At 37.5% G+C, this 17,666-nt stretch overlaps 1 protein-coding gene and 1 long non-coding RNA gene across 4 annotated transcripts; one reads left to right on the top strand and one right to left on the bottom strand.

Moving 5' to 3' along the window:
- Window positions 1–3,512: 3,512 nt before the first annotated feature.
- Window positions 3,513–4,225, bottom strand: LOC131234674 (probable U3 small nucleolar RNA-associated protein 11). The gene is made up of 3 exons (XM_058231592.1): window positions 4,134–4,225; window positions 3,730–3,823; window positions 3,513–3,629 (listed from the first exon to the last, which is right to left on the bottom strand). The coding sequence occupies exons 1-3, from the start codon at window positions 4,223–4,225 to the stop codon at window positions 3,528–3,530; spliced, it is 288 nt and encodes a 95-aa protein (XP_058087575.1). The 3' UTR covers window positions 3,513–3,527.
- Window positions 4,226–10,085: 5,860 nt separating this feature from the next.
- LOC131235422 (uncharacterized) lies at window positions 10,086–17,154 on the top strand. Of its 3 annotated transcripts, XR_009166122.1 has the most exons (6): window positions 10,091–10,203; window positions 11,508–11,608; window positions 13,521–13,714; window positions 13,906–14,145; window positions 16,315–16,930; window positions 17,054–17,154. It is a non-coding gene; the product is annotated as an uncharacterized LOC131235422 (long non-coding RNA). The 3 variants fall into 3 exon arrangements; XR_009166120.1 differs by lacking the exon at window positions 17,054–17,154 and having other exon boundaries at window positions 10,086–10,203; window positions 16,315–16,809; XR_009166121.1 differs by lacking the exons at window positions 11,508–11,608; window positions 17,054–17,154 and having other exon boundaries at window positions 10,088–10,203; window positions 16,315–16,809.
- Window positions 17,155–17,666: the final 512 nt, after the last annotated feature.

Below are 17,666 nucleotides of genomic sequence, written 5' to 3' on the forward strand. Positions count from 1 at the left end.
ACCAATAATACAAGCCAAAAGTTCACCAATTTCAATTGGGTTTTGCTTGTGTTAGAGGCAGTAAAGGAGTAAACCAAATCAACAAAAAGATGATACCAAACAAAATGCCGGCAATTCTCAGAAGAAACTGAAAGTTCACTTCAGTTTCAACAATCCAGAAACTTGTTGGGTTGAAACTACTAATACTCCAAGCAAATCATCAATTTGGAATGTTTTGCTAGCTTTTTAAATAGGTCAACTCAGCCAAGCTCAGGCCACAAGTTTTTGGAACAATGTACAAAAGAAAATCTACACAGCAATATGCCAGACACTGTGAGTAAAGACCCTCAATCACACCTTTCTTTCAGTGGACCTTAGACCATAATGGCCCATAACTCTTACATTGTGATGAACAGATGTCCAGGAAAGACGTTGCATTTTTCGGAGCTGAAAATGAAGTGTAAAAGAAAATTTGAATGCTAGAAGTTAGCTCGGTTGTTGCTGAAGATTGACTGGGAATTGATTCTATTGAGTAGTACAAGTCGCATTTGTATAAGTGACCTATTGTCTCCATTGTATTGTTGGGAATTGAAACTATTCCTTGTTAGATTTGCATCAATACATCCAAAATCATTCTCATTTGGACAGACATTTGGGTCCACTAGTAAGCTGAACTTAATGGAATCTTGGGGTCCATTTGGTTAGCTTTTAATTAGCCCTTTGGTTAGATTTTATATATGAATTTCAATGCATGTCAATGTTGTAGGTGTATAGGATCTGGGCCATTCATCAGTTTCAACAGCTATGAACGTGTTGTGGCCAAAACAACATCCAATGTTTAGGTGGCCTACCTGTGAACTGAATACTGGTTACTTCTCATCTTTTTTTTCTTTTTTTTTTCTTTTCTTTTTTTTTCTTTTTTTTTTTGCAAAAATAAACATCCACTTTATCATTGTGGTACATATGGCTTAGCATTTGGGATTAAAAAATCCTCACCATATGATATGGTTGTATGATAATGTGATGTGGTTACACTTGAGGATATGATATGGTTGATGGCCTATGTGATTAGGTTGCACTTGAGCGCATGACATGGTTAAGACGATAGTGTGATGTGATTCCAATTGAGAATATGATACAGTTGATGGACTATATGATGAGGTTGCACTTGAGGATGCATATGATATGGTTGTGTGATAGTGTGATGTGGTTTTGCTTGAGAATGTGAAACACTTTATGGACTATGTGATGAGGTTGCACTTGATGATATGATATGGTGTTTAACAGTTGGTGTGGTGGATCCACTTGAGAATGTGATACGATTGATAGACTATATGATGAGGTTACACTTGAGGATATGATATGGTTGTGTGAGTGTGAAGTGATTTCACTTAGAAATGTGATATGATTGTTTATTTTGGCGAAGATTATAGTTTATTTTTCTATTTTCAGTTTTCAATCTTCATTCATTTAAAACCCTCAAAATAAATAACAAAAAAAAGAAGCAAAAAGTTAATAATAATAATAATCTTATGTGATAAAGCAAAAGTAATACTACCAAAAAAAAAAGACAGAAGCTACGGATAAAAACCGTAGCTAAATATCTATGGCTACAGTTTTTAGATATAACGCTACGGCTATTAGCCGTAGCTATTTTCTTTAAAATAATAATAATAATATTAATGGCTTACCATTGCCAGTGCATGCCCTGATAAATCAACTCATCTAAAAATTCTGAATTCAACAATAAAAGAAACATGCATAACAACTTTCATGAATCAGATCATCCAAGTTATTCCCAACTGTATGAAATTCTTTATCTATTGTAAATACTTTAAAAGCTAGCCAAATGCACAATCTGTTTACTTGTAAACAGATTACCTCTTAAAAGGGAAATAGAATAGTGTTACCTTTTCAAGAGGTCTTATCGATGAACTAACAGTGCAAGAATCAAATATAATGAAAGATAAAGCAGTGATGCTCTTCCATAAGAGATTACAGTCATATTCAAGCATCCAAGAACAAGTAAAGCAAGAAATCACATGAATACCCACCACTGAATGACTTACCTTCTTATTTTATAGAGAAACCAAGAGTTCTTGAAACCTGCAAAATTTAGTTAATGCATTATTAAATTGATTTTAAACAAGCCCCTAACAAAGATCACAAAGAAATAAATGCATTAAAGAACAACTGCGCATTGTGGTCCTTGCTATTAGAAAGGAATTTGATATGTTCTGCTGAAAGGTCCACCTAGCAATTTGGGGCACATCCAAATGCAATCATAAGTGATAACTACATTGAAAAAACAAATCAATGATCAAGAAAGCATCTTCATTTAACAATATGCAATAACAGAACTATGGTGCATACATGAATGTTTCGAGATAGGCAAAAACAAATTCAGTTGGATAAAATTACCAAGGTTTTTTATGCTGCTCTCTAAAGGCTTGGTAAAGAAATGACCAAAATGACAAAAAATAAAGAACAAAAAAATTACCAAGCAGCATCATATCCCACATAATAGAGCCACAGGTGGAAAACGGCCCTTTTTCTCACACCCATGAAGTCATACACGATCCGTTAAAGACCCATGCCAATCCACCTTGCAACTTTACAATGAATGGAGAGGTGATTGACAGCCTCTTCGTCCCCCTTGCATAAAAAGCTCACATTGGGAATTTGCCATGTTCCTCTTCCTCATCAAATGTTAAGATCCTTTTAGCCATGGCAGCCAAAGGAAAATTTGGATGGGTGGCATGGAAGCTTTCCAAGCCTTCACCAATGGAGAGGGAGACAATCCACCATGGATTTCATAAGATGCATCGAGACGAAAGGAACATTCTTCAACCAATTACTTACTTTCTTATCTTCCACCAATGTCTTCTTCTTTTTTTAATATAAAGGTAACATTACCAAGGATTGAACCCTAGATAACTCACACACTACACTCTCTACACTCTCTACCTTGCTGACTGTTTAGGTGGAATTGCAATCCACTAATTGGGGCATGTAGATGTACAGTACAACTCGATGGAGGATATATACTTTCCACATAGAAGTTATCCTAACCATTCAAATAACAGACATGAATGTAAACTGTTGACCTCTGTAGGCTTTTGGTTGCCCAAAAATTAAGTGGCTTGGTTCACCTGTGGCAGCCCATACTTTTCCCATGACACATTCATGGTGGGACATACATCCTAAACAGTTCCAACCACTTGCACAGGGCACCCAGCTTGTAGGAGTGCAGATTCATTTCAGTAGTTCACAGACTACTAGACCAAGCCTAGAACAACAATACGAAGCAGAGGAACCATGTAGCATACAATTGTGCCCTGCATGCAATGGTATTAAATGATTGATCTTCAACAACTTACAAGTATTAATACAATAGCTTCAAGTTTCACAAATACATCCCAAAAATTGTATGCCCTGTTGCTTACCATTACATCATTAGAAATAGAAAACGCTCTAAAAGGAACAATATAGATGCTTTGGGCAGTGATCTATACATGGAACTAACTATTATTTCTCAAGGTTACATACTAATTGTTAGCAAAGTCATACCTGTCTTCAGCATAATAAACATGCTTGTTTGGTAGCTGATTATCAAGAGAATGTAGCATGGAACTTAGCCTTTCAATTTTCTGCAGCAAACAACGAAGCTTTGTCAACTGAACTAACCAAAAACGAGATAAAAAATGTACTGAACTGCATTCAAATCCCTACATGACAACATTCATCTACCTTCTTCTCACTCTGAACTTTCTGAAGGACGTATCCTATATCTTGTGTCTTCATCAGCATGAGTTCCTCTTGAGTGTTTTTGTTAGCTTCACTCCTAAAAAAAGATCATCAATTAGTATGATCAAAGGAGGGAGATGGACCCATTGTTTACGGCCACTTTGACTGATAAGTAAACCATCTATTCCACTTTTGGTTACACGATCATACAACTTTGTACTAAAACCAAAATTGGGAGGATGGGTTAATTTCTATGAAAGCGGGTGCCGATAACAATTCCCAATATATATATATATATATATATATATATATATATATATATATATATATATATATATATATATATGCACATGCACAGCTACAAAGTTACTGAAACAAAGGAAGATGAAAAGATGTCTATATTTTACTCAGGTCTATGGATTCCATCTACAGTCCTTGTTTTGATCATCTTGAAGTAAAACTCATCTAGGTTCCTGAATGCAACCTTCTCCTTTTTCATTGAATAACTATTGTAACCATATCATATATATATATATACACGTCATCTAACATAAAACACTTCAAATAAATCTAAAAACTCTTTAAATAAATCTACGGGGTCACCATTAAGAGCAATCAACAAAAATTATTCCCAAATCCTATATAATCTGTGGGCCACTAGAGTTTTGAATGGCCTAATGAATGTCCTAGAATGATCAATCAAAGTGGGCTTGTGAACATTTTAAGAGGAGACATCCTTCCTTTGCGGCATGGTTTAAGTTGCAAATGATTTACAGGCACAGGCTTTAAGCAGTAAATGATTTATAGGTAAATGATTGTGTGCATTTGGATAGCCTGTAAAAAATTTTAAGTCCTGTAAATGGAGAACCAATCAAGCTTGTAAATGAAATCCAAACTTTTTGCCTGTAAATGCTGCAAATCATTTGCAGTCTGTAAAATGATTTATGGGCAAAAAAGGCCATCCAAAAGCAAGAGGATTAGTCAATCAGGGAATCCTTATTTATCAAATAATAGAGGATCCGGACTCAAAAAAAAATTATTATTATACTTGTATCGAATGTGGACAATCTATTTGCTTTATTCCCAACCATTTATGCCGCGAATTAAAGAAGGATTCAGATATATTCCATCGGGGAGACTTGGGAGATCCACCATCCATGGCGAGGCCCATCATTCCAACAGTAGGGATTTCAATCAGTGGGCCTTATTTACACAAAAAGGCTTAGCAATAGTATGCAAATCCTTGGCCGTAGGACCATCATACAGAGTAATTGATGAGCTACAGCCGTAAGGATGCTGCTTTTTCCTGGCCGCAGGAAATCCGTAACGTTAAAAACGGCAAGCCGCAGCATGAAAATCGGCTTACACAAAAATCTGGCTGGCCCTCTAATAAGATGGGTCACATTGATGGAATCAATGAACAATCTACGGTTTGACTTAGAGACTGATTTTTGTGCAATGTGATCTTTATGGTAGGGCGGTGAAATGACAGAGAAGAATCCAACAGCTTGCCAACGGAAGCAGCCGTCGCTTTTCTCTAAAGCAGTGAATCTTTTTAAAAAATGCGAAGTCCAAATTTAAAGGAAAACCCAACTAAAATATATGAAAATTCAAATACCAACCTCGTAAATCTTATGCAATTTTTATAACTCTCGCCTTTTCGCCAGAAAGGAAAATGACCCAACAGAAAAGAGAGAGAGAGAGAGAGAGAGAGAGAGAGAGAGAGAGAGAGGAGATGACTCAGAGTCCGTAGTTTTTATAACTCTCCCCCTTTTCTTCTTTGTCTTTTCCCTCCCTTCCCGTTTTCTTTTTCTGGTTCTTTTTTTTTTTTTTAAATGACTCAGAGTCCGTAGTTTTCTTTTAGTTTTTTTTTTCTTTTTAAAAGTGAGTGGTGATGTGGACCAATCAGGACTGGGCAATCAGGGAATCCCTGTTTACCTAGTAACAGAGGATCCAGGCTCCTCCGACAAAGGGATCTTGCTGAAAATATAAGAAAGCTCTGTGATGTATTTTAACCAGCAACAAGAGAATATGAACCTTTGGGAGGATCCAAAAGAGCCATACCACTCAAACCCATACCTTGATGCAAGTATCAGGGTCTAGTTGAAGCACTCATGTAACATAACATACTGAAGCCCATATTCTAGCATAAGAAAAAACAAAAATTAAAAGAAACAAGGTAGCATCCAAATCCAATGAAAACAGAAATTGACATGTGACAACTCTTTAAACAATTCTTGCTAAAGATATGCAATTTTCCTTTCATATGGGGACAGGTTGGGTTTTGAGACACAATGCTAGTTGGAACGTATCAGTGGTTGGAAGGTAACTTATAATGCATCAGGTTTGAAATATTTCAATTTACCTCGCTTAATATTCTTGTATACCCATTTTCTATTTTTTGAGAATGGAAATGTAATATTTCAGATCACAAAGTGACAAGTGGGCGCAATCAAATCAATTAAAGTGGGTGGAGACATCAATTCCATGAATGAATGTATAAAATAGATGGGCACGAGAGGGACTTTATGTGGCCCACCAAAGACAAGGTGCTTTACACCGTTTGTTATGTTTGTTAAGTACGTCCTAAGACATGTAAAGAATAAAAAATAAAGAAGGGTTTGATTTTGAATTATTGATGGAGAGTTATGGTTACAGTCTTCACGGTGTTGAGTTATAGTTTTAAAAACTCCATGACTCAAAGCCATGCAACAAATGAGCCAATTCCAACTTCGCCTAAAGTCGAATGATATCCGTCTGGCCCGAGCAATTCGACGCAACCTTGTAAAAATCTTCCCGAAGAGGTTTGTCATGAATCATTGGGGGCCCATCTGCCAAAATAACTCGCCCTTAAGCAACGAGGATTAGGCAATCAGGAAATCCTTGTTTACTAGATAACAGAGGATCCGAACTCACTTCAATTACGGGCTCACGCGTAAAATGAGCCGGCGAAAGGGTGCAGCTTCCGTGAATCCCCGGATCCACCGAGGTGGGTGGGTGATGTTTTATTTAAACCAACCTGATTTAAATGATTTTAAACTCGCAAGTATACGAATCAGGTGTAGATATGGTACGTATTACGAGATCGTTCCCACGAGGACTGGTTGTCACAATTCAAAATTAAAGACTCTTCTTAACTAATCCAACAAATATTTGAGATAGTAATTAAGTAAACTAAATAAAAATCAATAGAAAAATAACCAAGAATAATGAGGAAAGTTCAATCAAAGAGAAGACTAGGACTTTCGAATCCACCCCTAATTATCATAAACCTTGTTTTGCCTGTTGATTCACCCTAATCCAGATTGATATCAAAATAAATAAAGCGCACTCTATGTCCTTGGTCGGGCACACAGAATGTATAATTCCTTAAAGCATATGGATCACATCTTTCCATCCATGGTCAGGCATGAAGAGATGTAGATTCCTGTTTCTTCCTCTATAGGAACCTGTTCATGGTCAGACACAAGCACCTAGAATAGTAATCCAAACAACGTCCATAACTAGACTTTAGTTGAGCTCTTAGAATGGAGAAGTACAGAACTTCCAATTAAGCACACTAGAGAAAGAAACACATCAATTAAATCAAAACGAAATCAACACATAACAAGGGTTATTCAAGTTAGGGGCTTCATCTCAGCCCTAGCTAAGAAATTTAGCTACTCATGGAATCAACTGGAAAGAAGGAAAAATATAGATGATAAAAGAAAAACATCCTTCCAATCTCTCCTTTCTTTCTTCCTCTCTATCTCTTGCTTCTCCAAGCTGAAAAAATCTCCAAAAACTTGGATGATCCGGCTCTTGAATTCCCTCTTTTTTTCTTGCTTTCTTCTCTTGCTTTCTTCTCTGGATCTTTCCTAGCTTTCCTCCCCCCTTGTCTACGTTTTGCATCCTTTCTTATAGCTGCTGGAGTGGCTGGAATGGAGAAAATCGTGTTTGGAAAGCTGTCGTATGCGCAGCGAAAGCCCTTTTCGCAGCAAACTTCTGTACCTGCATAAGTCCCTCATTCTTTGTACTTTATCTGTAAAATCAACGTCTCTTGGGATGTTTTTGGCTGTTCTACATGATGGACGGATCAGATCTTCCATCTGATCGAAGATGGTGGGCCACAACCGCCCGGAAGTCGGCTTTTCGCGGACGTGCATAAGCCTTCGCACGTCTAGCGCTGTGATGCTCGGTGGGCCCCACATAAGCGTTTTCGGGGAAATCCACCCCGTCCATTGGATGCACGACGAAATTTCGGTCAGATATGGATGGTTTTGAACATCCATTGACGCGACCCATAGAAGAAATTACAATAAAATCAATTTTGAACGTCATAGGACAGTCCACTTGTGGCCTCTGTATCTCACACGTGTGCACGTATGGGCACAAACTGAAAACATGGTTTTGCAGCTCTTGAACCCGTCTACACGATGAACGGCTTGGATCAGACGAACGTGCTACCGGTGGGGCCCACAGCGGTCCGTAAAAACGGATTTTTCGTCCGTTACACGCGCCAGAAACGGCAACTGCCGTTTTTTTGAAAAAGGAAGTCGGGTCAGCAGCGTTGACCGACTTAGGTGCGTTCGGTGCTCGGGTAGTGCACATGTGCACTATATACACACATTATACATATGGGGTCCACTGTGATTCTTTAGAGAAATCCAATCCATCCATCCCGTTTCTCACCTTATTTAAACCGTCTGGGTCAATTTTGAAGTATATCCAGATTGTAAGTGGGCCTAAAATTGAAGATTAATGGGCTGATCTGTCCGTTGGCCCACTTCTCGAGATATCCAATGGTTGAAATTTAATATGTACGGTTTATTTATGGCCTCCAGGCCATAGATGGAGTTTCGAGCCAATTGGATGGCGGGAACCATGTGATCTTGCATTTTGGACCATTTTCGGGCCTTTTTAACGTGAACGGCTTGACTTCCTCGGATCCCTGGCATGTGAATTCTTCAGTCTTAGTTCTCTGGAGTGCTTCCCTTGCTCTGGTGACTTCGGAGTGTTAAATCCTTGCTTGTAGTACTCTTTTTCCATCAACGCTCCTGATTTCATCCTGCAACAAAAATATAACTAAAATACTCCGTTAAACATTATCATATCCGTAAAATCAGGTAATAATTGGGGTCTGATATGTAATATTCGACCCTCATCAGTGGGATCCCTGATTGTGGGGCCCACAATGATATATTTGACTACATCCACGCAGTCCATTCGTATTGAAAGCTCATTTTTGGGCATAATCCGAAAATGAAGCAAATCCAACTCTTAGATGGACCATAGTACATGAAACAGTGGTAATTGACCGCTAAAAATTTCCTGTGGGCCATGAAAGCTTTGGATCTAAATGATATTTGCGTGGATGAAGGTCTCTGTGACCTTATAAACAGGTTGGAAGTCAAATAAACAGTCCGGTGGAATCGATGAAGTTTTAATGGTTGGGATTTAATCAAAACTGTTTATATGGTGTGGTCCACTTAATATTTAGATCAGCTTAATTGTTGGGATAATGCTCTAAAATGAGCTGTCAAAATGGTTGGATGGTGTGGATTTAAGGCACATATATCATTGTGAGCCGCACAGTAAGGGTCCCACCCACCTCGGTGGATCCACCGAAGCCGTCCCGTTGTTGTTGGCTTCACCACCCAATCTGGTTCCCTCTCCATCACATGGTGGTACCGGTACAGCAATACAGACCATTCAAATTGTTGGTTCCTTTTTAAATGAACCATATCTCATCTCCAAAACTAAACTGATTAAGGCAGTCCTAACCATCCAATCAAAGTCTACCAAATGGATGGTTAAGAATAAAAAAGTGAGTGGTCCGGTAGAAAATGGAAAAAAAATCAGACAGTTAAGATTATCTCCCTGTTAAAATTTTGTTGATACTCCATCCATAGTTGGTTGGAAAAAACTACAGGGTAACTGTATTGATTTTGTCGAAATGAGGTGAAATGACAGAGAAGAATCAAAGCAATGAATCTTTTTAAAGAATGTGGAGTCTAAATTTAAAAGAAAATCCAACTAAAATATATGAAAATTCAAATACTAACCTCGTGAATCTTCCGCAATGAAGGAAAACGACCCAATAGAAGAGAGAGAGGAGATGAGACTCTCTCCCTTCTCTTCTTTTTCTTTTTCCTCCCTTCCCGTTTTCTTTTTCTGTTTTTTTTTTTTTCCTTTGTTTTATTTTACGATGGTTTGGCGTCCGGAGCTTTCTTTTATTATTTTTATTTTTTAAGTGAGTGGTGACGTGGACCCATGAGGATTAGGATAACAGGAAATCTCTATTTACCGGGTAACAGAGGATCCGGACTCGAAATCCATGTCCCCTAAAACGTGGAGACCCCTGTTCTCTCTCCCTCTCATCCACTCTCCTTTCCATCTGTCCCTCTCCCAACGCCGGCCCTAGAGATCTCTCTCTCGCACGCCCTCTCTCTCTCTCTCTGAAGCTCGGTTGAAGGCTAGCTCATTGACAATCGTGAGGTATCTCTCTCTCTCTCTCTCTCTCTCAATCTCTCTCAATCTCAATATCGATTTAGGGATTTGGGGATTTAGCAATTTGTGGATTCCTGATTCGATGTGGACCCTCATTTAGGGATTTGGGGATTTTAGGGCACATTACTTCACATTGTTGAGGATTTGGGGATTTTAGGGATTTGGGGATTTGGGGATTTTAGGGATTTAGGGATTTTAGGGATTTGGGGATTACAGATTGGAAGAGGTACTTTTTATGCCTTTCAGCTTCAAACTGGATACCTTTTGGATAAACCAAACAACCATTTATTTCTTTTTTCTGATCAAGATCCCTTCCAATGAGAAGGCAAAAAAAGCAGGGTTTTACTGCTGCATGCAAACAAGCTGACTCGTGTAATGATAGCAACGATATTGCACCTAAGAGCATTTACAGGAAGCATATGGCACTTTGGTTCATCACTGATGCAATAGACCAAACTGCCATGTGTATTGGCATGTCTGTTGCGTCAGCAAGGACTAATCTTCCGTTTTAGTCTTCTCGTTTGCCTGGCAGATAGGTTTTTTAAAACTCCTTTACTATTACCTACCTGCTGAAAAGGTGGGATTTTATGAAATACACATGTGGGTATGTTTTCTATACACTTTAGATATGTGGGTATCTTTTATGAAAAGGTGGGATTTTATTTCTTGAATCATTTTTATTCTTTGATTAATTTAAAGTGAGGCATAGGCTGATATTATCTGGTGATGTTGCCCATGCTCAAGATTCTGTATTTGTCAAACAGGTCCTACGGCTTCTGCCTCAGCTGGTGTGGCATAAGGTCTAGGAACTATATATATGTTGTTCCCAAATCCCAAGCTCATAGATTGAAATGTTAAAATTGCATGGACGTGTCTTAATTTCTACAAATTCATTGATTGCACATGCCAAGATGAATTATAAGAGCTATGAGCAGAAGATATGATGCCTTTCATTCTACCATTTAAGGATAAAGACTGGGTGTTGAGTCAAATTAAAATGTGGTAGCTATTTATTGAGGATAAGACTTGGGTCTTCAGATCATAGAGTAGTTCTGTATCTAACTTATTTTATATGGGATGTATGACAAAACCTTGACAAAGCATGATATTGCTTTATTCTGTCTGCTCATAGTTCTGATATTTGTGAGTCAAGAACTGTGATCTCCAGCTACCATCAAAACGAAGCTTAACAGCTGACGATGCCCATGAATTTTATAGACTCCATGTCTGGTATTACCTGCTGATATCTGTATCTTTCAAATGTGTATGTCTGTTTTCGTGTTGTTTTGTAGCATAGAGCATGCTAAAAATAAAATTTTAGTTGTTGATTGACTCCTACGACTAAGGGAAGTAATAGTTGACATCGACAACTATATCTTGGTGCTACATTAAGGTAGATGAATTCCATTCTTGCATCTTATTATTAGTTCTTTTAATTTTTTTCATCTTTAGTGGAAATAATCTAGGAGTTCATGACAGGCAGATCATCCTTTTTCGTAAGTAAATATTTGTGTTCATGACTGGTTGTGGATTATTATTTTTTCAGAAGTTAAATTCTACAATCTAAGTCAACAAAACTTAACAATTTAAGTTAAAGCTGAGAGTTCTTAAAGCGGATATGCATTTCTGATCAGGGATGCATGGGTATCACATGGGCATGCAACTCAGTTAGAAGCATCAAGTGACACTACTCACAATAAGATAATGTTGAAAAAGAGGGCACTCCATCATACGTGCATGCTAAATGCAAACCATTGGCATATTTTGAAAACCATCCATTGGGTGCATGTTTGACCCACCCGATGAGTTGACGGACTGATGCATGACTAGGATGTGTCCTACACAGGTTAGCATGTGTGACTTAATCTGTACTTTCAACAGGCTGGGTTTGTCTTGATACTGGTGTACACCTGTATCCAGGCCCAATTGAGGGAATTGGATTCGAGTCCTGTCAGGTGCAGTTATGGGTACAATATATATTGTAATCGATCCATATCTGATTGGATCTGGGTACCCCAAATGTAATGAATTGCATATATATTTTAATAGATCCATATTTGGTCGATGATTAATTATCGGAGTTAAATTTTACCAATGTAATTGAATTACATAGCATGTTTCCTTTTAAAATACTTATTCTCTCTCTCTCTCTCTCTCTCTCTCTCTCTCTCTTTGCACTTGAACATCTCTTAATTTTGTTGCAATATTGATACATTAGAGGTTCTTTTAGATGCGTTGTTGTCTTAGATTTGAGTATAGCAGCTCACAATAATCCATTTTGATTATGGCCAAAATCAGTCTTTCTTTGTAATTTAAGTTCAAGGCTTAGAAACCTACCGGTCAATTTGGAATTTCATCTAGTTGACCCAATTTATCCAGCCTTCAGTATGGAAATCCAAATGCTGATTTATAAAACAGGACGGTCAATCGAATTAGGGGACTGAAATACCAAGTTTATATCATATTCCAAGGTTTTTTTTTTTCCATATTCTTTTCAGAATTCCTTTTTTTTTTTTTTCAATATTCTGCTCTTTAACTGTAGGTCTGGGTGCATAGAGCTTTCAATAAATTGAATAGTTAGTGATCCCTGTTATCCTGTGGAAAATCATTGAGAATTGGATATCGTCAACACTTCTATAATTATAGGCTTGCCTTTAGCCTTCTTTGTTGAATTGTACTGTTTTGAGATGGTGAAGCTTCAGTTTTTTCTTTTGTAGTAGTTTCATCATGCTATTACCTATTTTCCTGTAATAAATGAAGCTTTATTGTTCAACGCTTTGTGATGCAAGTGGAATGGAATGATGAATTTCACCTGATAGATTTGAAAATTAATTTGTTGATTGTTACTTCTATTTCAAGATGGATTCTCAGCCAAATGTTATTAAAGGTTTGATTCTCACAAAGGCTTGATTTTGAAGGCTTAATTAGAACTTCTATTCTAATTAACAGTTCTTTTTAACTTCTATTTATACATTACAAGCCAAAAAATGCTTGTTTATTTTGAAACTTAAACTAATTCGTGCTTTCTCTGCTCGATTTACAACTTGGGTTGGTCAAATCTATTTCGATCTCTTTAACAAGGGCCTGTTTGGACATTTCTCGAATGAAATTAGGATTATTATTATTATTATTTTTTTTTGGATTTTTTTAGAGGAATCAATGATACAAATCCACCTTATCATTTGGATTGGGTCACAAAATAGGAAACACATTGGGCAGGCACCTATTTTTCTTGATTTTTCTGCTCCAGAGCAGTTGCTTGCCTCTTAACATGCTATTGCTAATAAAACCATTGCCTTGTGTAGACAACATATGGCTTGAACTCATGGATCATGGGAGAAGTTTGTTATATCGTCCCCAGGTGTGGGAAGTGTAGGAATTATTTAAACTGCTCCAATTTTATCTTTGTTAACTATAGTTTGTGTTGCAGGTTGTGGAATGTGAGTTGTTGGTGGTCCGTGCAAGCGAATTACCATACGAGGGACATGAACCAGTTGAGGTATGCTTCAGTTGACTGCTGAGGTTCAGGCTTCTCTTATTTTTATGGTCCTTCAAGAGCATTTTTATTTATCATTTGGGTATTTAAATGGTCCTTCAAGAGCATTTTGTAGAAATTGCTCATATTGTTAGTGTCATGCAGTGCATTTTCAGCTAGGAAAAATTACCTAGGAAGTTTTTTTTTTTTTTCAGGATGTTTATGGCAAAAAATGCATTGCATGGCAGTTGTCATGCAAGCAACCTGCAGGTGAACTCAGTCAGCTTTCTGCCAGGAGTAAACATGAGAAGAACAATGTCTTATAGAATTGACAGTTAACATTGTTCAAGACTCCATTTGTCATTTAGAGAACGTGTTCTGCCTATCACATGCAGTCCCCAACATCACAAATGCAAAATCAACAACAACAAAGGCAATAAATTATACCAGACTAGGTCTGCAAAAACAAAAATCACATTTCACAATTCTAGAATTATGAAAATCCAACTGCCTACAAAAGAAAGTAAAAAAACCAAATGAATGTTCTTTTAAACAATCATTCTTTCCTAAAAGAATGAAAAAACAAGGACATGATTTCAATTGAATCAGGTCACAAGCTCACGATACACAATATCATCAGTTATGTACCTGCCCAATATTATTCTTTTTCAAATGCCAAGCCAGGCTTAGAAATTTTATAAAAAAATGTAGGATGGGTTTCTGAATTTTTTTATCGAATTGGTGTTTGGCTGCCTTGATAATTTTTCCCACAAAATTCTATTTGTCAGGCTTTACTGCAACAATTTATGCACCCAAATGTTATCTTGTGTACTTCTTGTCCTTCCTAGTTTTCTTTGATAAGCATGGTTATTCACATTAATAGTTGGATGGATGATGAATGAATTTGCGAATGTAAATAAAAATAAAGAACTTATAATATATATATATATATATATATATATATGTGTGTGTGTGTGTGTGTGTGTGTGTGTGTGTGTGTGTGTGTGTGTTATCAATGGAGGATACCTTGTTTAGGGGGACATGAAATTTTGTAGCTTATGGTATGGTGCCCCAATATTGGTTGTATGTTACTAGTATGTAGTAGATAATACTAGGTTCGATAGTAGATAATACTAGGTTCATCTTCAATATTGACCGGAGTTACCTTTCGTGCTATTTTGCACTGCAACAGTTGCCCCATTACCCAATTATCCATTGAACTTGTCATAGAATCCATCTTGTCCATTATTTGTTGTAGCATCTTCACCACCATATTGTTCTAATTTTTGCCCGCCATCTTAGGACTGAAAGAAGTCCCGCTATTTGTTGGCTTAAAAAATAATACCAAATCAATGTGAAGAATAGGCTAGGGTTGAGATGGATCTTTTAGGGTTGTCTAAGTTCAAGAGAGATGGGATTAGTCTGTAGGGTTTCTAGTGGAATAGGGACCAATTTGACAGCTGTTGGACAGTTTCATGGGCAGGATCAATGGTTTGAAGTGAACCAATTTTGGGACAGTTTCTGGTCAGTTTACAGGCTCGGTTAAGAGATGAATACAGACAGATTTTAGGGCAGTTTTCTAGACAGGGACTGGTCTGAGTTAAGGGCTGGAAGTGGACAGATTCAGAATAGTTTTCTGGACAGGCATGAGAGCTTTTTCTTCACATGATAAGGACAAATTTGGTACAGTTTGAATGGGTTGGGTTATGGCTAGAAGTAAATAGACTGGTTAATTTGGGACAGATTACTGTTTGGGAAACTGATTAGAAGCTACTTATCAAGCCACGGGCTGCTACAACCTCCTATGCTATGATGTGCAAAATGGTAATAATGGGATTGGCACTTTCACTTGGGTTGAGTTGTTTAGTTATTAATGGATGGGTGGAATTTTGGTAGTCTAAATTGCATTGAACGCACCCAATGAGGTTTGGGCGAATGGTCTTCACTGTAGGTTTGCTCCCTACAGGTGAGGGTTCGATTCCCCTCCTTGGCTTTACCCAATACACGTGGTTGTGGGTGATTGCGTGTATCCGCAGGGATAAGTCTCATTTCAAAAAAGAGGTGGGGACACCCTGTGTCTTCAAAAAAAGTAAAAATGCATTGAACGCCTTTATTAAAACTGAAAATAAAATATCTCAATTGGTTTGCTCTTATATTGAACTTACTTTCATGAGTAAAATATGAGAGCTTAAAAGTCACAAATCACTGGGTAATGACTAGACCATAATGTTAGAACTTGAAAACTTGACTCACCTAGAACGTCTGTTGAGTCAAGCTGAGTTTAGTGACTCTGATGAGTTCGAGTTGCATTGATTGATCAAATGGCTTGGATTGTTCATCCACATGGTGTCACCCATCCATAGGATGGCCAACCAAATGATCAATTTGGATACTGAATGATGGACCTTCACTTGTACTAAATGTTGGATGAAACGAAATGCTGGTAATTCAGCAGATCATATTGTATTGTTTATTTCATAGTGAAATTGTATTGACCAAAATTTCTCTCTAATATTTTTTTCTAGAGCTGCTCTACAATCAGCATTGTGCATACTTGTATTTGAGGTTTTTTCATATCTACAGACATCAATTTCATATATTCATGTGCATCCCATTTGTTTCAGGCAACCGCTGTTGAGGTACAAAACCTTCTTGTTTCTGGTAGAAGGAAAGAGGCTCTATGGTGTGCACAAGAAGGTCAGTTGTGGGGCATCTTTTGATTGATTTAAGCGTGCATATGTGGTCTTACGAAGCAGTTGGACTTGTGGTCTTTTGACCACATGAGCCGTCATCCGGACCTTGCTTTGCAGACCACAGCTGCAGCAAAAGATCCTTGTCATGAGGAACTGACATGTTGTGTGGTGACTCCTCATGTGCCTTCGCTGCTTTGAAAAATGTCTCTGCTGCTGCAGATAATTTTTGGGATGCAAATAAGCTTAGACAGACTGTTTTGGGACTGTTTATAAGGTAACTTCCATGAAAACATAATTTTGTAGCCTACTACATATCATCGTTGTTTTGATCTATCACACTCAATGTAATCACAAGTACATAGCTGGCTTGTAAAGAGATTTAAGAGTTGGGTCTTTTGATAGCAGGGATGATTCATGGATTTTTTTTCCTGTTTTCCTAGAACTCATGCAGTGCAGCTGTTAGAACATCACACAACCCTGCAGCAAAAAGAAATCCATGGTCATATCGGCTCTTGTACCTAACGCAAACATTTTTTCCTGGTAATGGGTGAGTTGATTGTTGACTCAGATGGTGTTTTGGATTGGTAGTCCATTATAGTTTTAGCCTTGTCATTGGTGGAAGGCGTGGGACCCACCCAATAAGTGATAGGACCCTCTATTTTTCTTGTAGGCACTCTATTTTAGCCTCGAATAAGAAGCTAAAAAAGGTGAGCTCTATGGTTTTGGTGCACTAAAATGATTTTTGTTCTTTGCCAATCTTTTAGTTTTATTCATTTATAATTTTATTTCATGTGTACTTGTGAGAAACCCACTGCATACACATGTAATTGTATTCATGAATAGGATGGCTTAAACTTTTAGTTGTTTGGGTTAACCCCACTTCGGCCATTTCCTCTTTATTGAATTGAGTTACCAATTATGTAAATAGGATTCTTATTAAAAAATCATGTGATTTTTTTTTTTTGAATGACAATCAGGTGTAAGATTCCAAAAAGAAAATAAATAAATAAATAATTTGAGGATGCTTTTTTTAATATACAGATATTTTAGCGACGTACCAAATCCGTCGCTAATTTCTGAACAAATTGCATGTCAACGACAGATTTGAGTCCGTCGCCACCTCATATTAGCGGCGGACCTTATCCATCGCTAATATTTTTAATGACGAATAGTTCAGGTGGTTTTTTCAAAATTTCAACGACGGATTGTTAATTTTTTGCGATGGATCTTATCCGTCAGTAATATGCGATGGACCTTATCCATCGCAGATTCGAGGATGGATT

Source organism: Magnolia sinica, chromosome 19 (genome assembly GCF_029962835.1).
Source record: "Magnolia sinica isolate HGM2019 chromosome 19, MsV1, whole genome shotgun sequence".
NCBI lineage: Eukaryota > Viridiplantae > Streptophyta > Magnoliopsida > Magnoliales > Magnoliaceae > Magnolia > Magnolia sinica.

Coding starts and splice junctions, on each gene's coding strand:
- LOC131234674 (XM_058231592.1), bottom strand. CDS start 4,225: ATGAAAAAGGAGAAGGTTGCATTCAGGAACCTAGATGAGTTTTACTTC. Junction 3,824..4,133: donor GATGGAATCCATAGACCTGA/GTAAAATATAGA, acceptor ATCTTTTTTTAG/GAGTGAAGCTAACAAAAACA. Junction 3,630..3,729: donor AAGTTCAGAGTGAGAAGAAG/GTAGATGAATGT, acceptor TGTTTGCTGCAG/AAAATTGAAAGGCTAAGTTC.